Source organism: Cynocephalus volans, chromosome 5 (assembly GCF_027409185.1).
Source record: "Cynocephalus volans isolate mCynVol1 chromosome 5, mCynVol1.pri, whole genome shotgun sequence".
Taxonomy (NCBI): Eukaryota; Metazoa; Chordata; class Mammalia; order Dermoptera; family Cynocephalidae; genus Cynocephalus; species Cynocephalus volans.
Genome location: NC_084464.1, coordinates 42248871 through 42273890, shown reverse-complemented (window position 1 = coordinate 42273890; position 25020 = coordinate 42248871). Strand labels below are relative to the sequence as shown.

Sequence of the window (25020 nt, the reverse complement as noted above, 5' to 3'; positions counted from 1 at the left end):
GAATAATGAATGATGGGGAACTGCGTTAGAGTGGGTGATGGAGGAAGGCCTCCTGAGATGCCAGTTAAGCCAAGACATGACTAACGAGAAGTGGGCAGCCATGCAAGGAGCTGGGGCAGGGCGTTTCAAGACCAGAGTGGTTAATGCACAGGGACTAGGGAGCAGTGGCCTGGGGGAGGTCAGAGACATAAGCGAGGCTGTCATGTCAGGCCCCTCAGAGGCCTTTCATGTCTAACTGTGCGGGTGGGGACACGAGGGCCGGAGCATGCACAGAATTCTTGAGATAGGGAGAGAACAGCTTAGCAGCAAGAAATTATTTACCGGGCGTTTTATTTTTTAGTTTTTTTTTTGGTGCTGGTATGGGGGATCGAACCCTTTACCTCGGTACTATTACACCGCGCTCTAAATAACTGAGCTAACCAGCCAGTCCTTAAGGAGCATTTTAAACACACTTTCTTCCCACAACAACTAAAAGCCCAGTTATCAGGCGGGCCTAGGATAGGCTGAGAAAACATCCAGGGCACAGGCTCGCCAGAGTTGTGCCCATCAGGTGAGGTCCGCACCCCTTCCAGCCCAGAGGGGATGCGTGAGTTACACCTCCGGGCAAGGGGTGGAAAGGAGGAGGCCAGGAAGGGGACAGGAAGCGGGGGGAAGGAAGGGGCGCGGGGTGTAAAACATGGGCGTGGATTTTTTCTGAATGCCCCACCCCCTCCACCGCCACACACTAAACTCGGGTATTCACTCCAAACTTCCCCAACCCCAGTGCTGAGGGGCGGAGGCCGGGCAGGTTTTAGGGTTCAGGACTCTGAGCTCACCCAATCGTGAATATCCCCCAACACTTGCAATCCACCCCCTCACCCCCGGCTAGGCAGGCGACCAGCACCTCTACCTAGATCTGCACCCTTAGGAGCAGGAGACCGGCTGACCTGAAGAACCCTCGCCGCCTCTTCCCAGCCGCCTTAGTGGCTGAACGCGGCGGCTGCCCCACGGGCCCGGGGCGACTGGGGGATTTTCATGCGGCGGTGCCTGGGACACAGCAACAGCGGCCCGGGGACAGCCCGCGGCGGGACAGGGTGTCGCGGCTGCACAGCGCGCAGGAAGCCCGCGCAGGCTGGCGCCGGGGACGCGTCGGCGTCGTCAGCTTCCGGGCCGTGGGCGGCTGGGACGAGCCCGAGCCTCCAGGAAACCTCCCCACCAAGGACCCTGGGAACCCGAGTCCCGGCCGGTCTTGCGGGCTCTGTGGTTTCTAAAGTCAGCGCCGAGGAAGGGAAACAGTCCTACTGAGCCGAGCCCAGAACCCCAAGCTCCCGGAACCTCAGTTTTCCTTTCTGTCGAATGGGGACAATGCCTTTCTTGTTTAAGTATATTTTATGTAAAGCCCCTCACTCATCCTAGGTACTTCGGAAATGGTAGTCAAGTTTTTGTAAATAGGCCGTTGAGAATATTTGCTTGTTAGGAGCCTGCCTTGCGTTGGAAGCAAATTTAGGTCAGTTGGGGACAGGAAGTCATGCTTAAATGTTGAGCACCTGCCGAGTGCCACTTCGTCTCAAAGCGCCCTCTGGCGCCGATCCAGCACGGGCGGAAACTGGGAGGCGGGGGCTCTCGAGAGGAGGGGAGGGAATCCTTGTAACCCAGAACCCTACATGGGGACCTCATTAGGCGTTAGAATTCCTCTCTCTTAAAGTATGGAACTGGAACCCACTCTACGCGCCAAACTCGGGCTGCGGCTCCTGCGCAGCCTCCGCTCGCCTGATTTGTTTTCCTTTTCTCAACCACTGCTCCCCAGCCCCCACAGCTGCCTGGGGATTTGCCCAGTGATCAATGACGTAGAAGAGACTAAGATTCCCATTGGAAGGCGGAGTTCGGCAGGGGCCAATCCCGAGGCTGGTACGGAAGAAATCTCGGCGGAGAGCCCTGAAGAGCCGGGAGATTACGGGGCGGGGACGCGCTGTCGCGCAGGTTGCTGGTGCAGGAGCGGGACCCGGAAAAGACCAACGCGGGAGAAGAGCTGCGCCAGCCCGGGGTTCGCGGCCCGGAGCGCGGGACCGGTGAGTAGGGGGAGTCCGATGAGAAATGCAGCGAAGCAACCGTCTCACACAGTCGCCCCAGGGTTGGGAGACCAAACGCGACCGCCGGGCCCGAGGGTAGAACGGGGCCAGGCCACCCGGCGGGCTCGATAGGGGGTCAAGTTCGCTGCGTCCTCCCTGCCAGCCTAATCCTGTCTGCGTGCTTGACCCTCCATTGGCCCCTTCCTCTTGGATCTTCGCTTTTCCTTGTCCATCTCAGACTCCAATTCATTCTAGTCTCCAGAGCCAGAAGTAAGTGGGGCCCGGATGACGGTCTGGTTGCTTGGAGCCGCCTGGATAGACGGCCAATCCGGCTTCATAACCAAAGTCATGTTTCGTTTCTTTCCTTTTTTTTTTTTTTTTTTTTTGGTCAGGGTAAACCGGTTTAGCCCCACGTACTTGGAGCTGTGTATTACTCTCTCCTCCAGTGCATTAGCATTTTTCCTGCTGATTTTCTCCCTGCTTGGCCTTAGAAAAAAACATATAAATTTAACTTTGTGGAGTAAGTGGGATGGAAACACTTCCAAATTCTCAGTAGATTCCAGATTTTGACATCACAACGATTTGTGTGTGCTTCAAAAGCGGGGAAAATGACATTCGTTCATGCATGCCTGAACCTCCTGTTTAACTGTTAGCTAAAATCGTAACCCCTAGCATGTTTTTCCCCAAGTTTAAAAAATCACCCTTACAAGGTAAGCTTTTTTAATGTTCCCGAAATTTCAGTTTTATTTTTTAGTAGACGTTATTTTTTAGAACAGTTTTAGGTTTACAGAAGAATTGTAAAGATAGAACAGAGTCCCCACATACCCCAAACCGTTTCCTCTATTAACATCTTACATCAATGTGTTACGTTATTTTTGACCAACGTCCATAGTGTGTTCAGATTTCCTTTGTTTTTACTAAGTACTTTTTCTGTTTCATGATCCCATCCAAGGTACCACATTACATTTAATTATCATGTCTCCTTGTGCTCCTCTTGGCTATGGCAGTTTCTCAGACTTGACTTGTTTTGACGACCTTGGTGGTTTTGAGGAATACTGGTCATGTATATTGTACGATGCCCCTCTGGGATTTGTCTGATGTTTTTCTTCTAAAACTGAGCTTATGGGTTATTGGGAGGAAGACCACGCAGGTAGATCGCCATTTTCATCACATCATGTGAAAGGTACATATTATCGACATAATTTATGACTTGAGGTTGATTGATCTTAATCACCTGGCTGGGACAGTTTTTGTCAGGCTTCTCCACTGTAAAGTTACTCTATTTTACCCCCTTTGCATACTGATCCTCTTTGGAAGGAAGTCACTATGTGCAGCCCCCACCTAAGGAGTGGCGAGTTATGCTCCTTCTCTTTGAGGGCAAGTATCTACATATGTTATTTGGAATTTTTCTGCGTGGGAGATTTGTTTCTCTCTTCTCCCCCATTTATCAGTTTATTCAGTCATTTGTTTATATCAGTGTGGACTCAGGGATATTTATTTTATACTTTGGATTATAATCCAATACTACTTTATTTTATTGCTCAAATTGTTGCAGCTTTAGCCATTGGGAGCTCTTTCAAGTTGGCTTCTGGGCTCCTTCCTAGCATGTATTTTTATAGAGCTTTTTGCCATTGAAACACTTTTAGCTATGTGACATCACTTGAACTTCAAACAGTTGGGTGAACTTGTCAAAACATTTTTCCCTTATTAAGAGGTAAGGAAACCGAGGCCCAGGGGCAGTGGGTGACTTCTGAGATGTAACATCCTGCAAGGGAGCAATAGGCTGGACTCTGCCTGGGTCTGACCACCACAGAAGACACTGCAAACCTCAGAAGAGAGCCCATGGTCTGAATTGAGGCTTGTTAGGGTGACTTCAGACTTTGACCCTCCAGGATCAGAATAAACATGGAAAATGGGAAGAAGTTGATTTTGAAAATCAAAGGCTTAATTTGGCTGGCATCTAGGATGAATTAGAACTTGCCAGCTTTGGTAGAAATGGAATGTTGACTTTCCCTCCAGAATTGTGTGTGTGTGGAGGAAGGCTGGAGGAAATCTGGGTAAACTTTGTGGCCAAGAATGTCTAATCTTAGGAGAGCCCTCCGAGTCTGCTGCTGAAGTAAGATTGCAAAGTGGGAAAGAGAAATGTGGTGAAAGAGGGGAGAAGGGAGAGGATAGTGGGACTTTGCCATCAGGGATTGACATTAATTTGCCAAACATTTACAGACCCCCTACTTTGTGCCAGATACTGGAGATAAAAAAAATCAGCGAGGTATGTCTGTTGGGTTCACATTCTGATTGGGGGAGAAGATGGGTAAAATATCAATTGTGAAGCAGTGTGATAGCGCTATCACAGAAATACGGTGTACGCAGAGCTGCAGGAGCTAACCAGGGGAGGGATTCATTCAACTTGGAGGTGGGATGGGCACAGGAAGGACCTCACCGATAAGGGGACAGATCGCATTCAAGCCTTCAAGGATGAACTGGGCCTGAGAGAAGAGTGTGTACAAGGGCGTGGATGAGGAGTAGGATTTGAGGCTGGATGGGAGATAAGTTGGGGCCGGATGGGGAGGGGCAGAGGGCTTGTGTGCCTGTCTGTGCAGTTTTGACTTCAGCTAGGAGTTTTAACAGAGAATAACAGAAAGAGGTCTGTGTGTTAAGAAGATGATCCTGAAAGCACTTTGTAGGAGGTATGCCACATCTAACCAAATCTAAGATGCTGTCAGTTATTTTATGTGCCTTTATTTTATGTTCCACATAGAAAAAATATGAGGTTACTTCAAAAAGTTCATGGAACATTCGTATTATCTTTTTTTTTTTTTTTTTTTTTTTAAAGATGACTGGTAAGGGGACCTTAACCCTTGGCTTTGGTGTTATTAGCACCATGCTCTCCCAAGTGAGCCACAGGCCAGCCCTTGTATTATCTTTTGATTCTTTTTCCACAAACTTTTTGAAGTACCCTTGTATTTTACCACTTAAATTATGACATGCTGTTGAACACATTTCAGAGATGCTGAAATGTGATGACATAGGTATCTCAAATTTGATGAACAGTTACTCCCTAACTGATGGTTTAGATCTCCCCCTCCCCCTAAGTATTAGTGGTTAGAATATCTCCATCTCAATAACATACAGATGAGTTCAATGACTCCATTTGTGATCTTGAAACTAAATATGAGAAACTGACCTTTTCCTACCTGAGCCAAATTGTCAAAATAATAAAATAAAATAAAACAGATTCCTGACCCAAAGATTTCAGCTATGTTTATTCTGCTTTGGGTGCTTTTGATAACAGCAATGACTTTATTTATATTGCATGTTAAATATGCTGGTGCATTTGTTGAACCTCATTGTTTCTATCTGTCTTGTGAATGGCCTGAATATTTTCCCTATCTCCAGTTCTTCATGGTGATATTGAGGTCCAGAAAGGTCGAGAATCTAGCTCTGGGCTGCACAGCAGAGTAGCTGAGGCTGGATGAAAATTCGAGTGTTATAGTCTTAACCCAGGATTCTCACTTTAGGCTTTGGTTATAATGACAGCTAGGGGTGAAAGTGATTCGGGCTGTTTCCTCACTCAGTTTCTAGGAGCTGTGGGGAGGGGCCGTGATGGTGGGAACAGGTTGGAGATCTGTCATGTCCTGTCCTGGCAGGTTGTATTCTACCTGTGAGGGTCAGAGAGAGAACTGCCACTCCGTGTCCACCTTTGTTGTAAGACCTCTGTCTAGATAAATAGGCTGACTTTTCTGTGCAATGTCTTTGTGTATTTTAGCTCAACCTTCAGGATTCTTTTTTTTTTTTTTTTTTTTTTTTGTGGGTGACAGACAAGTCCAAACTGCCTGGGCAAATAGGTTATTTTTTAGTTCATGGGAATGAAAATTCAAGAGTAGGCCTGGCTTCAGGCACAGTGCGGTACAGGGTCTCAAAAGATGCTGTCAGGACCTGGTTTCTTTCACTTCATCTCTCTAGGTTGCCTTGATTCTCAAACAGCTAACCCTCTGGTTAGAAGATTGCTCTAGCAGCTTCAAACCGTATGACCTCACCTCTTGCAAGTTCCCAAGAAACCACAAGAATCTTTTTCCCGCCAGTGTCTCATCTAAGTCTCCTTGTGACTGGCTGTAGTTGAGTTATGTTCTCCCCCCTGAACCAGGCACGCCTGGGGGTGGGGCTGGGGATATGCATTCAGAGAGGCTTCAGACTCTTCTCTTGTGCCACCCTCTTGCTGAGTGGGAGCTTCACTCTAAGCACATGATCCTCAAAGGACAGAGTAAAGTAACCAAAAAGTTACCTTCTTACCGAGGAAGAATAGAAACTGGGTAGGTCCCTCCTCCCAAAAAGATAAACATTTACAGCATGTACTAGCTGGTGAATCTAGGAGCACAATATCTGATCTGCTACCGTAGCTGTTTCTTTTTTTCTTTTTCTTTCTTTCTTTTTTTTTTTTTTTGCCATTACACACACACGATGAGATTCTATTTTCCATCCACCAGATTGGCAAAAGTTTTAAAGCTGACAATATCACTTGTTGGTGAGGCTGTGGAACAACGTGAGTGCTTATAGTCTGCTGGTGGGAGAACACATATGGTCACTTTGGACACAGTTTGGCCTTATCTAGTCACATTGAGGATGCGTCTGTTTGTCTATGTGTGCTAGGACATTTATGCAGAAATGTTTACAGAAGCAGTGTTTGTAATTGTCTGAAGTGGAAACAACCTAGATGGCCCTCAGAAGTAGACTGCATTAAAGAATTATGTAGTTGTAGAGCAGTGATGAAAATGAACAAAATCAACTCACAATCATATGAATGAACCTCACAAACATGAGGTTGATAGCCAAAAAAAAAAAGTATATGTGATATGATTTCATTCACTTGAGGCTGAAAACCGGGAAAAATAAACTATATTGTTTATGGGTGCATACCTACGTCTAAAACTAAAGAAAAAGGGAGGAGTGATTATCACCATTATAGTTTATTTCACAATAACCATTTTCTTGGACAAAGCTTTTCCTTCTCTCCTCATTTCTGTATGCTCCTAAAGCCAAACCTTGGATACCATGACCTGATGGTGATTTGTAGCTGCTGTTGTTGCTGCTCCAGGGAGTATGAAGAAATTGCCTATCTCTCTCATCATTTACCATCTTGCTGGAGAGAAGGGACAAGTGGCTAAGATTGCTGGCATTTCTTTAGTAGACACTTAAGAAGCATCTTCTGTGCATCAGATATTCTATGCCTTTATTATTCATTTCCTTGGCAAATTTTTATTGTCTATGTTGTGCCAAGCAGTGTGCTAAATTCTAGGGATAAGACAGACACAGTCTTTGTCATTGTTCAGTTGGAAAAGCTGGTGTTAAACAAGTAATTATACTAAAGTCAGGACTTAATGATTGTAGAGAAGTACCAGGTGCAGTGTGGGATGCTTTGGGGCTGTATAAGGGAGAGTGCACGCGGACCCAGTCCAACAGATCAGGAAAGATTTGCCAGAAAAAGTGACTTTCAGCTGAGACTTCAAGCTGGAAAAGGAGTTTGCTGAGCAGGAAAGGGATGGCGTTCTAGGCATAGGGAAGAGCATTTTCAGAGGGCTTGGGCAGGAAAGAGCATGGAACTTTATTCAAAGCATGGAGAGGGGTTTGGTTCCCCTGCGGGGATGAGTTTGAGGTGGGGAGTGGCAGGAAATGAGCTTGGAGACAAGGGCCTTGGTTACCTGGGGCCTCACAGGGGAAGGGAAGGAGCTTTGACGTTATTCCTGGAGCAACAGAAAGCCTTTGAGGGGCTTTAACCAGAATAGTTACCTGAGCAGATTGGCATTTTAACATGTGGTGGGGTGTGTTTAAAAAGACAGAAGAAAGGCCAGAGTGACTAGGTCACTGAGAGCAAAAGAGAGAGGAGGTTTAAGTAAATGTGGAAACTTGAGGGTTTAATAATCCCCACAGTTGGATCTGATTTCAATTTCTAAGGGATTATTCAGTTATGTCACTAGATGTAAGCTCTGGGAGGGCAGAAACTTAGTCGTTTTTGTTCCCTGCTGGAATCTCAGTGCCTAGCACAAAGTAGGTACCCAATAAATATCTGTTGAATTATGACACCCTACTGCTTAAACCCTCGGTGGCTTCCCAGGGCTGTTAGGATAAAGTACAAAATTCTTAACATGACCAACAGAGTCTTGTGTAATCTGTTCCCTCCTATTTCTCCACCCTCTTTCTGCTCAAGCCCCCAGAGTCCGCCCCACCGCACCCCACCTCTGGCCAATCCTCATTTCCTCAAACACACCACTATCTTTTCTCTCCTGTGCCTGCGAGGCTCATGCTCCACATCACTCCCAGGCATGAGGAAGAGCTCATTTTCCAGGCACCAAAGTGCAGTGTGGTGGGGTGGAAGGAGCCCTGCCCTGGGAGGTGCACCTCATGCCACTAGCCTGGCCTTGCTGCTAGCCTGTTCTGCCACTGGGCATGTCAAGCCAAGGCTCTGGCCCTCCCTTTACTCATCTGTAAATAAGGGGGTTCAGCTAGTGATTCTCAATCCTGGCTAGATATTAGAATCACCTGGGAGTTTTTTGTTTGTTTGTTTGTTTGTTTTAGTACGAAAGTCTGGGCTCACCTCTAGAGATTCTGATTCAGTTGGTCTGTATGTTTTGAAGCGTCCCCAGGTGATTCTTATGTGTAGTCAGGGTTTTGAAGCATCCCTCCAGATGATAGATGATCAAGGATTCCTCCTTACATTCTGTGGTGCACAACACCAGACAACAACTGGGAATATTTTAGACAAGAGCTTAGTTTATGATTCAGCATCAGACAAATATCCCGACACAAATACAGAGAACTCTGGACTTTCCCCCAAGACAGGGCTGCCCAGTGGGTCAGCCACAGGACAAAGGCACTTTAAAGCCATGTCTCATCCACCTCCCAGCTGGCTGCTTCCTCATGCCCCTCTCTGAGCCCTGGGAATTTCCTCTGTTCAGAGCATGTCAGGGCCTGGCCCCGGTGGTCTGCATGGCCTGCATTGTGCTTCAGAGCACCACTGATGCCCAGCCCTGTGGGGGAAGGTGACCCACGTGTGACCACAGGAATGCACCACCCACTGTCACCTGATCTCCTGGGACAGCCTGGTGCCCACCCCACAGCCTCAACCAGGGCTGTAAAATTTGGGGAGTCCAGATCTTTGGCCTCTCAGCATGGGTGTGGCCACCTTCTCTAGTATGCACATCCAGATCACTACACTTTTTGCCCTGAATTCTGTCCTCACCAGGTTTGTTAGAGGTATATCACAGAAGTTTACTTCAGAGAGAATTTGCTTATTTCAGATTCAGAAATGGAGCTTAATCTTGGGCCCCAAGAGCCCTTAAATGCGGTTCCCACAGGGAATGGAACCCTAGGCTAAGTGCTTTGGGGCTACAGGAAGAAGGGCTCTTGTTTGGAGGCCCAGGCGCATGCTTGGAAGCAGCCCGGGGTAATCAAGAGAGCCTGAACTGGTAGCTGGAGCCCAGGGTGCAAACCCAGACCCCTCCACTCATTTCTCTGGGCCTTGGAGTCCACATCTGGTATTCAGTGTCTTCTGGGATACCTCTCTGTGTGGCATCTGGGAGCCTGGGGCAGGCACTGGATGTGCTAGATGTGGGGTGGCAGAAACCACAGAACCTGAAGGGAGAGTTTAGCACCTTCAAGCGCAAAAGTTGGCAGCTGTTAAGAAGGAATGAAATGGAGTTCTGATCCTTTCCCTCTGGATTTGGGCCAGGGCAGGGGCAGAGCAAGGACTGCAAGTGTCTGCCCATGAGGAATGGACATTCACAGCATTGCTTTTTGCTCAGCTAGTTTTCGCAGCTCACAGTGATGATTCTTGCAGCCAAGAATCATGTACACATCCACTTCCTGAGGTGTGCTGCAGGAAATTACATGGTGTCACCTTAGCCAGTCTGTTGACATATGCAAATTAGGTATTTATTCCAATCCAGAGACTCGTAGGAGAGGGGTAGATTTGGGGGAAAGGGAAACTCAGAGAAAAGGAGGGAATGTCTCCAGTTCTGCATGTGAGAAGAGTGCCAGGACATTGCAGGGCTGGTCTTTTAGATATCTTCCTGGTTCTGTAGAATTACAACTACCTTCTGGTTTATTGAAGGGGCAGAAGAACTGCCTTGCCAATAGCCCTCACCCACCCTGCAACAAGTAGTGTGTAATTCATGAAGTGACTCCTTTAGGCTTCAGAATTCTCATTTGGGTAAAGGGAATGGGGGTGAACTGTGTCATCTCTGAGGTTTTCTCTAGCTCTGACTTTGTATAGTTTCTGTCTGCCCAACAGCCAGGAATGAAGAAGAAAGTAAAGTAATAGTTTTACACCTTATTGAGGAAAACTTTTGAGATAATCAGAATATGCTGAAGGCATAAATAGTAGAAAAGGCAAACTCGTAGGGGAGTGATAAGTTGGGGGGGGGTTTGGAGAGGGTGAATTTTGTATTGGATCTATTGGCATTGGATGTGGGGAAGGGAAACAGTTATCTTCCCTTGTCCCTCATACTCTACCCCATTTCCTCTAACTTGGAAATCTTGAGATCCTCTTCCTGTCACTAAAAAGGAAAAACTGCTGTCCAGTAGGGCTGCTTTATTGCTCACTCCGTGTGTTAAGGCTTGTCACAGCTAAGGCTAGGGTGCTTTTGTTCAATATCAGCAGAATGTATGCCCCTTTCCTTTTGTCAGCACTACTCAGCTTACAAAGCCCTTCCATGCAGATGACCTCATCTGAGCTTCCTAACAAAGGAGCTGGTATTAGACCCCATTTTACTGTGTGCTCGGGTAGGGAGGAGAGTGCAGTGGATTGGGGTTAGCCATTGGCAACAGCTGCTGCTTCCTAGCATGTGCTCTTGGGCAGGTTGTTTAACCCCACTGAGCCTCAGTTACCTCAGAAGAGTATCCTGACCATGAAATATCATAAGAAGCAGATATGGTGAGTCCTAAAGAAATGTCATTGCCAAGAAGTTGTTAATCACCTGGTTATTGGGTTCCGGAGTCCAAACTTGAACCTGGATTGTCCAGCTCATGGATTTACTCCTCGGGCCTTACATGTATTCAGTAGTGCCACAGTAAGACATCTTTTCGTATACATGCTGTAATATGTTCCAGATGCAGTCTGTATAACCGAGTGGTGGGATTGAGCATAGAAGTGGTACTGTGTTTTGTTTGTCCAGTTACAGCAGACTCTCAAAAACAAATGGTTCTATATAATTAACATTGTCTTCAGGTGCTCTGAATCCATTCATATGTTCAACACATGTGTACTGAACTATAAAGAACAGTGATTTCTACATCAGTGATTTAAACATTTTTGGTGACCCTTTTAAGAATGTGATAGAAAACTTAGCCCCCTCTCCTTAGAAAATTTTTTAAAATTTTTATTTTGTTTTGCTGAACCATTTCAAATTAAGTTGTAGTCATGAAGCTCTAAATACGGTTAGCATCCATTGCCTAAAAATATAGATATTCTCATACATAACCTCAATAAATACTATTAAGAAAATAATTTCTTAATGTGATTCAATACCCAATCTGTTTTCAAATTTTCCCTATAGTTCCAAAAGATTTTATAACTTTTTTTTTGTTAAAGACCAGGATCCAGTCAAGGTTAACACATTGCATTTGCATGTTAGTCCTTTAAAATCAAGAACAATCGGGCTGGCCCCGTGGCGCACTTGGGAGTGTGCAGCGCTGGAGAGCGCAGCGGCGCTCCTGCCACGGGTTCGGAACATCCGGATCCTATATAAGGATGGCCAGTGCGCTCACTGGCTGAGTACGGTGTGGGTGACACCAAGCCAAGGGTTGATCCCCTTACCAGTCACAACAAAGACAAAAAAAAAAAAAAAAAATCAAGAACAATCGTTTAAAAATATTTCTATGACTTTTTAAAAGATCAGTCTAGTTGTCTTGTGGAATGTCCCACATTCTGGATTTATCTGATCATTTCCTCATGGTGTGGCTTAACTCCTCTGTCTGCACTTTTTCAGTTGTAACATACTGCAAAATGTTCTTCATCCTTCATATTTTCTATGAACTGGAGTTAGATCTAAAGGCTTTATTAGAATCATTTAGGTCAAACATTTTTGGCAAGAAAACTTCATAGGCAATGCTGTGTAATTCACATGGTACCACATTGGGAAGCCATATGCCAGTTTGCCCCTCTGTTCGTGATGCTGGGTTTCGTCACTTGGTTAAGGTGACCACTAGATCTCTCCCTTATCAAGGTACATTAGGAAATAATCCAGTGGGTACTACTTTGGCACCATGGGGTCTATTCTGTCCCCCTAGATCTTTCACCTAATGGTTTTAGTATTATTCATTGATGATCCTTGCGTTATTTTAAAGGCAGGTGCAAAATGGTGATTTTCTAATTCTGTTATCCCTCCTCTACTGATTAGCTGATATTCTTCTGTAATCTCTAGACGGTTTTATTTACCTAGGATATATACAATAACTTTTACACAGTTTCAAGAGGTTTGAAGATCCATCGAAGCCCAGCATGGAGCTTGGGTTAAGGTCAGCTCCAAGTGATGAAGGTGTCGTATTTTGTGTGGAAGGGGAGCTGTAGCTGAGTTCTTCATAGTTCTTTTGTTCTTCCAGTAAGTTGCAAAATAAGTTTCCAACCCCAAAGGTAACCCATGCTGTTCCCCAACAAAAAAACCCTCAGCTCTTAAAAACTTGCAGACCATTCATCAAAGTGGCATGAGAAAGAAATCATCCAGGACCATCCCCTTTTCCCCTTTCCAAACCCTTGGTAGTGCATTACTGATGAAAAAGTACTGGGCTGGCTTATTCCCTTATTAAACCAGAGAGTTGGGCCAGGCGATTCCTGGCATTTCTACCAGTCTTGCTAACATTCTAGGAACTTGATATTACCTTCATTTGCTAGTTAAATTCCTTGATCTCTTCATTTGAGCTTTGTACATATGTGTTTTTTGACACTCATTACATCTCTTAAAGTCACATATCTAAGTCCATTAGTGCTTCCAGTTGGAATTTGTTATCAGCAATATAATAATCCCTTACATCTATATAGTACTTTCACCTCATAAAGCACTTTTTTTATTGTATTAGATCCTCGAGGAGTAGACATTATATTCCTGTTTTGTTTGCTCTTTGGGTCTTATAGACTGAAGTGGGGAGGGGGGTTCTATCTCACTAACGTCACTGCTGACAAAGGCACTGATCTCTCCTGTGATGGACTTTCGCTGTGTGCAGTCATTGATAGTATTGATTGCTGTGGTTCCAGTTGCTTCATTCCAACCTCACAGTTACCCTGTGCCCTGCTGGCAGGCTCCTAGCGACTGCTCTGCTTGCCTTCTGTGGATGTACAGCAGAGCAAGTCCCCCAGCCCCCACCCCAGGAGGATCTTGTTTATTCTGACTCTGGAGTACATGTGTAGCTCTGGCTGGTTCTGCTTGCTCCCTCTCTTGTTGCCACTTTCAACTCTTTCTCTCTTTGTGATTTGAACACTTACTGGATTTGGGAATCAGGGATTCTGTTGTCTCCCAGATTTCCTTCTGTGTGCCCGGCTTATGCTTAGTGCTTTCAACATAATACTTTCACATAACCTGCTCAGAAACCCTTGAAGGTAAGTATCACTCTCCCATTTTATAGATGGATAAATTGAGGCTCAGAGTACTTAATTGACTTCTCTGTTGTCACACAGATTCAGGGAAAGGAGGCAGCTGTTGGGTCAGATGTACTGAGTCTCATAACCTCAGACAGAGACTAGGCCAGGGCTGCAAAGGTAAACAGGAGCAGAGTCCTTTCTGTGTGTGGCTTCTGTGCTCCCTATCAGGGCCAAGCCTCATCAGCACATAGCAGCCATGGCCACCTGAGGATTCCTCCCATACTGGTTTCCCTCGTGAGCTCAACTAGGACAGCCCTTCCTTGTTAGCAGCAAAGCAGCCAGGCCAGCTCAACAGGGGTTGCAGCTGAGAATGAGTAGAATGAGTCCAGTATGGGCAGGCTATGCTGCGCTGGTGGGCTGAGTTTAGATAGAGTCCAGCTTTCTAGGGGAAGTGAACTAAGCCCAAACCACAGGACAGCCCAGGGAAACCCTCATAAAGGGAGAAATCAGCACTCCGACTCTTGATGCTTATTGAGTTTTGGTAAAGAACCTCAGTGCTGTTAGTCCTTGAAACCTGAAACCTAGAGGAGCAAACAAAAGATATCTCTTAACTCTGTCAGGACTCCATGAATGGGTGTGCGGCTTGTGAACTGCATAACTGAGGGAGCACCGTGTACATGGTAGACATTGTAGATTTATATATTTATTATGACAGTTTTCCAGCAGGTTGTGATCAATTGTTCAGTTGTTCTCATTGATCATAATTGGTGCATTAGAGCAATTTCCCATCAGATGAAAGGGTCATGAGGCAGGACTGTTTTCCCAACAGCAAGTTACAGGATAATGGCAGCCCTCTTCTTCACTCCACCAAGCTACTCTCTCTAGGCCTCAGAATCCTCATCTGTGAAATGAAGGGGTTGGACTAGATCAGTAAGGTTGCTTTTGCTGTGACATGTGTGAGCCTTGTAGGGGTTGGTAGTGTTTGTTGAGTGGCTAGGTGCTAGGGCTGGCAGTGCTGGGCAAGATTGCCACCTCTGCCTCTTTACTGTGCCTGCTCTTGACTCCATGTCTGGTCTCCAAGGAAGGGAAACCCCTACCAGTGAACAGAGACCCCTCTGAGCTAAGGGCACCATGGCCACATCAGCCCCACTGAGGAGCCTGGAAGAGGAGGTGACTTGCTCAATCTGCCTTGACTACCTGCGGGACCCCGTGACCATCGACTGTGGCCACGTCTTCTGCCGCAGCTGCACCACCGATGTCCGCCCCATCTCAGGCAGCCGCCCAGTCTGCCCGCTCTGCAAGAAGCCTTTTAAGAAGGAGAACATCCGACCCGTGTGGCAGCTGGCCAGCCTCGTGGAGAACATTGAGCGGCTGAAGGTGGACAAGGGCAGGCAGCCGGGAGAGGTGTCCCGGGAGCAGCAGGACACCAAGTTGTGCGAGCGGCATCAGGAGAAGCTGCACTACTACTGCGAGGACGATGGGAAGCTGCTGTGCGTGATGTGCCGGGAGTCCCGGGAGCATAGACCCCACACAGCCGTGCTGGTGGAGAAGGCTGCCCAGCCCCACAGGGTAAGCCCTCCTCACCCCCGGAGGGCGCCTGCCGCCTTCCTTGATGCTCCCCACTGCAGCCCTCTGAATGCAGGGCCTGGCTGAGACCGCTCTGAAGGTTTCTTGCTGGCCTGGGATTCAGCCTGGTCCTCCCTCCTGCTCTAGACTGGAACATCCATCTGTCCCTACTGCTTGTCTTTCTACAGGAAAAAATCCTGAACCACCTGAGTACCCTAAGGAGAGACAGAGACAAAATTCAGGGCTTTCAGGCGAAGGGAGAAGCTGATACCCTGGCTGCACTGGTAAGTGAGGCTGTTAGAGGAAGCCCTGAGGCAGTTCACCTGTGTGGGGCAGGGAGAGCCTGGGCGAGTACATGGCATCTGGAGGTGTTTCTAGGAGGCAGCTTATGGGGAGATGGACGATGGGCTGGCTGCTAGCAGACCCAGGTTTAGCCTATATTCTGTCCATCTCAGCTGTGTGCCTCAGGCTTTGGGCCTGTTTCTCATATGGCAGGCGAGTGGGTCACCTGGATGTCACCAGGGTCCCTTTCCTCTGTGACTGTCACCTCAGCTTCACCCACATCGTGCGGCTACTGCTCTTTCACCAGGTGACTGAGGAAAGCCTGGCTTTCTTCTTCCTTTCAAAGAGAGGGAGAAAGACATGATTTCTGTGAGTGGAGGGGAGCCCCAGAGGGTTTGGCTAAGAGCTGAGAGGGAAGTTCTAAGGAAGGCCTGACCAGATCTGATGATGCTGATGGAGCAGGTCACCTCCTCTTCCATGCTCTGCAGTAGGACTGATGTGGCCATGGTACCCTTAGCTCATGTCTAGTGAGGACCAGGCCCACAGTAACCAGTGGTTAGAAATCAGGAAGCACATTGTGGGAGGGAAAACACTGATAAGATGGTTCCAATTTTCTGGGGGAGTGTGTGTGTTGGGGAAGTGGGCGGTAGAGGGATGGTGGGGCCAGGCCCAGCAGTGAGTTATCAGGCCTTGGGAGAGGGAAAGGGTGAAGCCAGAGACAGCCAAGTGCAAGAGGCACTTCTAGGCCCTCTGTGTACATGGACATCTCCAGCTCACATCAGTCAGCAGGGGGACTGAGGACTCTGGCCAGACCCCAGCCTGGACTCAGCAAGGAGATTTGGAGGCAGGAAAGGACATGGTCCTGAGCACAGATGTTCCACAGTTTCACTGAGGGAAACAGGATGCAGTCCTACATGGCAGGGATGGGGGTGCACGTGGATATTTTATATATAACTGGGGTGCTGAAGAGAGGGTTGATCAGGCTTGATGACATTAATCAAGCAAAGCTTCCTGAAAGAGGCGACATAAAGAGATTTTGTCCGGGAGGGAGAAGTGTGTCACTCATGAGTGGGACCAACAGAGTTCTTCTAAGAGCCCTGGAATATACTGGTTTACCTGGAGCAGATAATGGGCTGACAATCAGGCAGCGTCAGAGTGCTGACCACACAATGGCTGAGCAAACCAAACTAATTCACTACTTATGTCCTCTCTGAGAAGATGAGGGTGGACCAGGAGCACTCTAGCTCCTCCCACCCCAAACACTGTAGAATTCACGAATGGGGGTAACCAGGGGAAAGAGAAAGAGCCAGCTTTGTGCGCCTATTAACGCTGGGTCCTGGAGGCATCCTGCACCCCAAGGCAGAGGCATCACTCCCTTACCCCCTTCCTGCCCCCTGCAGAAGAAGCTCCAGGACCAGAGGCAGTACATCGTGGCAGAGTTTGAGCAGGGCCACCAGTTCCTGAGGGAGCGGGAGCAGCACCTGCTGGACCAGCTGGCGAAGCTGGAGCAGGAGCTCACAGAGGGGAGGGAGAAGTACAAGAGCCGGGGCGTCGGTGAGCTCGCTCGGCTGGCACTGGTTATCTCCGAGCTGGAGGACAAGGCACAGCAGTCGGCTGCAGAGCTCATGCAGGTGAGAGGCCTTCCCATGGCAGGGAGTCAGGGACCAGGGCACTAGGTCCCATCCCTGCCACTCACTTGTAGGACCTCGGGAGAGTCACTTCCTCTTGGAGCCTCAGTTTTCTCTCTCAAATATTTGGGTGGTAATCTTACCCTCTACTTATTCTGTGGGTTATGGGAGCATAAAATAAGTGGCATGGTATCACTACAAAAAATAAATTTTCTACAATAAAAAATGTTTTAAAAAAAACATGTATTAGAAATGAAAGAGAAGGTTATTAATATTGTAATTACCATCCTCATCAGTACCATCATAAGCTCTTCTAACAAGTCACTAGTAGACACTTGTCAGGTGGAAGCTTTTTATGGTTCTGGAGATGCAGAAAGATGTTCTGGTTGGAGGTAGCCAAAGGAGGGCTTAACAGTGGCACCCTGAACAGGGCTCACAGCCTTTGGAGGGGTGGAGGGCTCTGTCTTCCCACCCTCACTGGCCAGGAAAGGAGTTTCTGATGGTCTCCCCCACATGTAGTGTTTGGGGTGGCTGGGCTGTCTGTCAGCAGCAGAACCATGATCTCTATGAAAATGGGGTTCCTGGCCAGGGCAGGACAAATCAATGGCCAGGAGGGGAGAGAACATAAGTGTCCCCAATGCATGTGCCAGCACAGGCCGCATAAAGAGGTGGCCTCTGCCAGCCTCTCACCATTGTGGATTCAGATGCACAGAATGAGGACTGGCATGGACTCTTTTTAGACTCTGTAGTCCAACCTCTACTGACGAAGTCACTGAGGTTTGAGAGTGGAAGGGCTTTGTCCCAGACTGTGGGGCAGGTCAGGAATTGGGTCACAGATCAAGCCCACACATCCTGACCCCCCGGTTTTTCTTCTTTTCTCTCCTGTTGTCTAAAATATCTCTCTGGTCCCCTCCTTTCCTCGATGTCATTTTGTCCCCTGAGATTTCTCTCATCAGACTCTTTGATGGGGTCACTTGCTGCCTCTCTCCTTACCCCTTTCCCTCTTCTCCTTCCCTTCAGGGGTGGATATGCAATTGTGCCTGAACAGACGCACGCAGCCAAGGGTGCTTGTGGGGCTGAGATCCAGTTGTGTCTACCTAGAGGGGTGACTTTTCCTAACCCACCCAGAGGAGTTGCCCTGAAAGCAGAGGCCCTGCCCGCAGTGGCTCGGAGCACTCAGGTTGAAGAGGCCCAAAGAGACACTGGCATCCTCCCCAGGTTAGCCCTGGGTGGGCCTTGCAGGACCAGGTGGCAGCTCTGTGCCTCTGCCTCTCTCACTGTCCAGACCCATGGTCACTGTCTACACCTGTGAAGAATCTTCTTGATGTTCTCTGTTAATAACCAGGCATGTCCCATGCCGGAGATTGCTGTGATTTATTGCCCCAGCCTCACTGCTCTGCTCTGATTGCTTGTTTCACAACAGCCCAGGAACCTCATGGGTGAGAAAGGTCCTCCAGGCACCTCGGGCAGGTTGCTTCCCTCTGGAGGCCCTATGTGTGGCTATAGCCTGGACTCCCCCATCTTCCTGCCCCTCTTGGCAGCACCAGCTCCTGCACTGGCTCTCAGTCCTATCCTCTCTGGGCTGTTCACACCCTTTACCCCTTAGATGACTCCTCTTTCTTCTGGATTATTCTCCCTTTCTACTGTAGCAACTCACCTGTCACAGCACATGTCTGCTTGGTCCCTAGTCCCCACCCCAGCTGCTGCCCCGTTCCTTTGCTCTTTTACTCCACATTTGTCAGCAGAGCTGTCAGCATACACTGCCCCTTGTCGCCTCATCCTCTGAAGCTGTTGGGGCTTGTTTTGAGGGGCAGATTAGAGGGATTTTTAGAGCAACCAGCCTCTGGGCAGTTGCTTCCTAGTGGGGGTGCGGGACATGACTCTAACTTCTTGTCTTGCCTCCTCTGGAGCATAGCCTACAGGTTTTCCTCAACTTTCTGAACAGTCGTCAGCAGCCATAATTTGGTGATTCCGTTTGTTTCCCAAATCTTACCCACAAGGAAGCCAGCCTGCCCCTACTGCACTAATTCACTCTATTCTACTCTCTTCTCTTTAGCACGCAGCACTTACTGACACAGTAGGATATGTTTGTTCTGCTGATTGTGTGTCGCCTGCTAGAATGTCAGCTCCATATGGGTAGAGGTGGGTAGGGATTTGTGTCTTCTTTTTTTTTTTTTTTCTTTAACTGCTCTATCCCAGGTCCCAGAGCCTGGTACATGAGAAGCACTTAATAAATACTTGTGGAATGAGTAAAAGAAAGGCAAAAAATCATTTAATACAGAGTGTTATGGAGGCTTTAGACTTACTGAAGGGAATCTAAGCAGCATCTCAGAAGAACCCCCTTCCCACTCACATGTCCCACCACCTGTTTTCCCCCATCACACAGACAGCACCGCCCTGTTCCCTCCTGCTTAAGCCATGGCCTGTCCTTGACCACCTTGACCAGTGTGCCGATTGAGTCTGGCTCCAAAATATGCCTGGAACATGCTGCTTCTCTCTTTTTTGTCTCCTTTGCCACCGCCTGCGTTCAGGCCATCTCTGTCTCCCTCCACAGCAGCAGGCTCCAGGCTGGCCTCCCTGAGTTCACATTGCCTCCCTTACTCATTCTCAGCAAGGCAGCCAAGTGATTGGTCACTTAGGGTTTGGCTAACTGCTGTACAGTGGCTCAGATAAAACAGGAGTTTATTTCTGTCTTAATCACAATTCAGAAGTGGAGGGTCTAGAGCTGTCAGGGGGGCTGTCCTCGAGGCCGTCCAGGGAGCTGGGTTCCTTCCAACTGGTTGTTCCACCAACTTCTAGGGATGTTGTCCTCAGCTGTGTGGTCAAAGTTGGGCTCACCACCACCATGTCCAAAATTCAGCCAGGGAGAAAAGAGGAAGTAGAAAGTGATTTTCTTTTCTTTTTTAAAGGACAGGACCCAGAAATGGTAGTCATTGCTTTCTTTAAGATCTCATTGGCTGGAACTTAGTCATGTGACCAGACCTGGTTGCAGGGAATCTGGGAAGTGTAGTTTTCCTAGGAGGCCATCTGCCCAGCTGTAACTCTAGGAGTTCTATTAGTAGAAGAAAGAAGAGGAGAATGGATCCTGGAGGACACTTAGCAATCTCAACCACATGTGAAGCAGATCATGTATATCACTCCCCTACCTGAAACCCCTTGGTGGCTTTCCACTGTACATGGAACAAAATTCACATTCCTCACCATGCATATCCACTCCTGCGTGAGCTGGCTGTCTCCTTTGCTAAGCCCTTTCCCATTTCACCTTCTTACCACTCTTCACCTGGCCAGTGCTTTCTCATTCTTCAAACCTCAGCTCAAGTGTCTCCTCAGAGAGGTTGGCCCTGTTATATCTCCCCTGTCCCCCACCCCCCACCCCTGGTTGCTTCTGTCATTGTGGTTATTTTGTTCATGTTGTTGTTTTACCCAGTGTCCCCACTGGAATGTCAGCCCCATAAGGAAGGGACAACGTTTGTTTTGTTCACTGATGTGTCCCCGCCTCTAATATATAGAACCTTCTGGGTACATGTGAATGAAATCTTATTTGATTCACATTGATAATTTTGCTTTCTTCTCTTCCAGGACACCAGAGACTTCCTAAACAGGTAAAAGCATTTCCTTTCCACAGTGTACTTCATTCTCTGTGCCTGTGTCTCTTCTCTTTTCCTCCACCACGGTCCATTTGAATTGATGGGGAGTGACATGGTACCAGAGGTACCCGCATCCCATGATGACCTTTTGGGAAGCAGGAGCACATCCATGAGAACTGGAGACTTCTCTCCACCTGAGCAAGTTCTCTGTAATCTCAGCTCCTTGGCCCACTATCCACTATCCTTGTTTGAGGTGGGACAGAGTGGAGAGGGAGAAACGTAGTTTAGTAGACAGCAGCTCTCTGGATGTGGAGTCAGCTGCAGGTCTGAAGCCCTACTTAGCTAGTGCCTTTGGGCACCTGTTTTTCTGTCTCTTGATTGGGGAGAATAATCATACATTTCCTCCTCCCTTCATAATTGTCACGGGGATTGAGAGAAAAGTACGAACAAAGGTAATAAGAGCTAAATAATAACAGGTTATGTCTTCTCAGGTATCCACGGAAGAAGTTCTGGATTGGGAAACCCATCGCTCGGGTGGTTAAAAAAAGGACCGGAGAATTCTCAGATAAACTCCTCTCTCTACAGCGAGGCCTGAGGGAATTCCAAGGTCAGGATTGGAGAGAGCATTGGGGTGGGAGTCAGGAGAGGGGACCTCACCTAGAGGGAGGGTACCCAGCTCCCGACTGTCGTATTCTCCAACCTCACTAACCTCACTCTTCTGAGGGTCTCCTAGTTGTTGTCTCTTTTCTTCTTGGGTTCTCAGGGATGGAGCCCTGTCATGAAATTAACACTGCCCAAGTGAGAAATGGGCCCATATATTTGCTGGGCTTGAGGGTCATTGCTATCCTTTTTTCTCCTCAGGGAAGCTGCTGAGAGACTTGGAATATAAGACAGGTGAGTGTCCAAAGGGTTGTTCCCAGATTTACCTGAAATAAAGAAAACACCCCTCCAGAGATTCTTCCTGCTCCCTCTGCCCCTGGGTAGTCCTTTCTCTTTTGTAACAGGAAGTATTTTCCAGCTGTAAACCTGAAGCTCTTTCCCTCCTTGCATTTTCTGATCAATCTACTACTCTTTAGTCTGCAATAGAGGCCTCCACTTGATAGTCTGACCCTTCTCTGCCAGATATTTTGTTATTCTGTCCTCATAGGTTGTCTGTGTTCTGTTGCTATAACAAAATATCTGAAGCTATTATCTGAAGTAATTAATGAAGAAAAGAGATTATTTTGTCTCATGGTTCTGAGTCTGGGAAGAGCAAGGTCAGGCAGCCACATCTGGCTGGCTTCTGGTAAGGGTGTCATAACATGGTGGAGGAGCAGAAGAGGAAGCGGGTGTGCAGAAGGCACGTGGCGCTGTGTAACAAACTGCTCTTGTGAGCACTGATCCAGTCCTGTGAGAACTAATTGAGTCTCGTGAGAAAGACGTTAATCCGTTTTATCGACTTAATCACCTCTTAAAGCCTCTACCTCCCAATGCTTAACATTGGCAAGTAAATTTCAACTGAGTTTTGGCAGGGACAAACCATATAGCACAGACCCTGCCACCAGTCCTTTCCCTTTGGCTGAGTTTCTTCTCATCTGCCTGACCACGTGGTTCCTGTATTTAGAGCAAACAGCAAGGGCAACCTAAGGCCACTGGCATTCTATGCCTTAGTCCCTGCTGTGTGCTCCCTGTTAGCCCTGCCCGCAGGTTGTGCACTGCATATCACTATGGGCACATAGACAAAGGTGTGAATGGCTGTGCGGTGTGGACACCATGGAGACTGGAGGCCCCCTCTCGGCTCACCAGTGACACTGTTATTTCTTCCCTTGTGCCCACAGTGAGTGTTACCCTGGACCCGCAGTCGGCCAGTGGGTACCTGCAGCTGTCAGAGGACTGGAAATGTGTGACCTACACCAGCCTGTACAAGAGTGCCTACCTGCACCCCCAGCAGTTCGACTGTGAGCCGGGGGTGCTAGGCAGCAAGGGCTTCACCTGGGGCAAGGTCTACTGGGAGGTGGAGGTAGAGAGGGAGGGCTGGTCTGAGGATGAAGATGAGGGGGATGAAGAGGAAGAGGGGGAGGAGGAAGAGGAGGATGAGGAGGCGGGCTATGGGGATGGATATGACGACTGGGACACAGATGAGGACGAGGAGTCGTTGGGAGAGGAAGAGGAGGAGGAGGAGGAAGAAGAGGAGGAAGTTTTGGAAAGCTGCATGGTGGGAGTGGCCAGAGACTCTGTGAAGAGGAAGGGAGACCTTTCCCTGCGGCCGGAGGATGGGGTGTGGGCACTGCGCCTCTCCTCCTCAGGCATCTGGGCCAACACCAGCCCTGAGGCTGAGCTCTTCCCGGCGCTGCGGCCCCGGAGAGTGGGCATCGCCTTGGATTATGAAGGGGGCACTGTGACTTTTACCAATGCAGAGTCACAGGAACTCATCTACACCTTCACTGCTACCTTCACCCGGCGCTTGGTCCCCTTCCTGTGGTTAAAGTGGCCAGGAACACGCCTCTTGCTGAGACCCTGAGCCCTGATGCCTGCCCTGGCCCCACACCCATGATGCTTCACTTCTCTGGAATTCCAGGACTCTTGACTGGGGAGAGGGTCCCCAGCCACAGCACCTGAAGCAGGGCAGACGAGGGACCCCATGTTCACTGCCACCCACTTTCCCATCTCTGTGGCCCCTAAGACCTCACTCAGTGCTGTTGCCCTAACTAGGCTCTTTTCCCACCTCCTGCTGGCTTCCTGTGGGAACTTCTGGCGTTGGAGTCCATGAGGGCTCCTTTCCTCCTTTTTGACCACTGCCTTTGCCCCTGCTTTGTATCTTTGTTGAATAAGGAGCCAAGGCAACATTTTCTTGCTCAGTATGGCATCCTCTGCCAGCTGGTGAAACAACCAGTTGTTTACACCTAAGACCGTTTTGCTGCTGTTAAACCCCTGTAGGTTCACCCTGCCCAAATCCACTCTGCTGCCTTTGTTGGCATTTTAAACAGACCTACCCCCACCCCAACTCAGAGTTAAACATACATGAAAATGCTGAAATTAAACTGAATGAAAATCCACTGAGGCTTCCCAGGCCATTTCAGTTAGCTACCTGGCGTGCCAGTGGAGACCATCTCCTTGTGAGGCCCAGAGTGGGGTCCATGCTTCTCTGAAACCAGGGCTGAGCATACACAGTTTCCATAGCAAATGAGGTGGGACTCTTTGGAGCCAACTGTGGTCTTGGGAGAAGGATCTAGATACATGTGGCTTTGGGGTAACAGCTGTGATCGTTGATCAATAAATTGTCTCTGTGGATTGATCCTTGTGAAGGGAGTTTTTAAAAGAATCCAGAACATCCTGCTCTTGATCAGTGCGTCTGAGAACACCAAGGCAAATATCCAGTAGAGCAAAACCTCTGTCTCAGGAGTTCTGACCAGTTTCCCCAGCAGGGTATTGAGCTTCTGTCCCTGGCCCAACTCACTATCCAGGTTCCACTTTCCTAGGAGAGGGAGTGGGGATGGGAAGACAGGGCAGTGTAGGGGGAGGAAAGGAAGGCAGCAGGAGGCCACACAGCCCACCCGGTCTTCATGTCAGAGAGCAATTAAAGTGTCTCCTTGTTGCCCACAGACCCACCCCGAGTTGTAGCCTTCTTGTCCAGGTACCTGTAGTGCCCACCATATATCTCAGGCTCCCTCTCCAGCCACATTGATCTCCTAGTCTTTGTCCTTCCCCATTGCAAGTGCTCTTCCAGTCCCCTGCTTGTCCAAGTGTTAACTCCTCCCCCTGCTCTGAGACTGCTCCCAACCACCCTGGATCTCTTAGCCCCTGCGTTGGCTCAGAGTTACCCACTTTGTACATTTCACATACTGCCTGAGTCACATGTACATCTTATTTCTGCCTCCAGTTTTATAAGCTCCTGGAGGGCAGATACCCTATATATACTTCTCTTGGATTCTCCATAGCACCTAGTGCAGTGCTGGGCACAGAGTAGGTGCTCAATAAAGACTTGAATGAATGTCCTGGAGATACATAATATATATGTTTTTTTTAGTTATAACTCAAATGTCACTAGACCTTCTCAGTCTGGCTATGGAGGTTCCATTGATAGCAGTGGCTCAGGGTTTTTCTTGTGTGTCTAGAACCTTGTGACTTGACTTTCTGTCTTCTGTTTGCACATGTGCTGTCATATCTGGAAGTCCCCAAAGGAGAGCCTCCCACGAGGCACAGACCATCCACCACTGAGGTTCCACCTTGTTCTTCCTCCCCTGCAGTGGTGCCCCAGCATGTGGTGATTCTCCTTGAGTAGGGCAACATCCAGTACAGCACACCCCAAATCCTTGGAAAATAAGCACTGCCCCAAAGGAAATATAACCTACAGAGGTCTCATG

The 25020-nt window shown here is 48.3% G+C and overlaps 1 protein-coding gene across 1 annotated transcript; it reads left to right on the top strand.

The window, feature by feature from the left end:
- The first annotated feature begins 1940 nt into the window (after positions 1-1940).
- On the top strand, positions 1941-23951 carry TRIM26 (tripartite motif containing 26). Its single transcript, XM_063097394.1, has 8 exons — positions 1941-2048; positions 14696-15183; positions 15369-15464; positions 16863-17093; positions 20670-20692; positions 21169-21284; positions 21539-21571; positions 22495-23951. Exons 2-8 carry the CDS (start codon positions 14746-14748, stop codon positions 23175-23177), a joined length of 1620 nt encoding a protein of 539 aa, XP_062953464.1. The 5' UTR covers positions 1941-2048; positions 14696-14745; the 3' UTR covers positions 23178-23951.
- The last annotated feature ends 1069 nt before the right edge of the window (positions 23952-25020 follow it).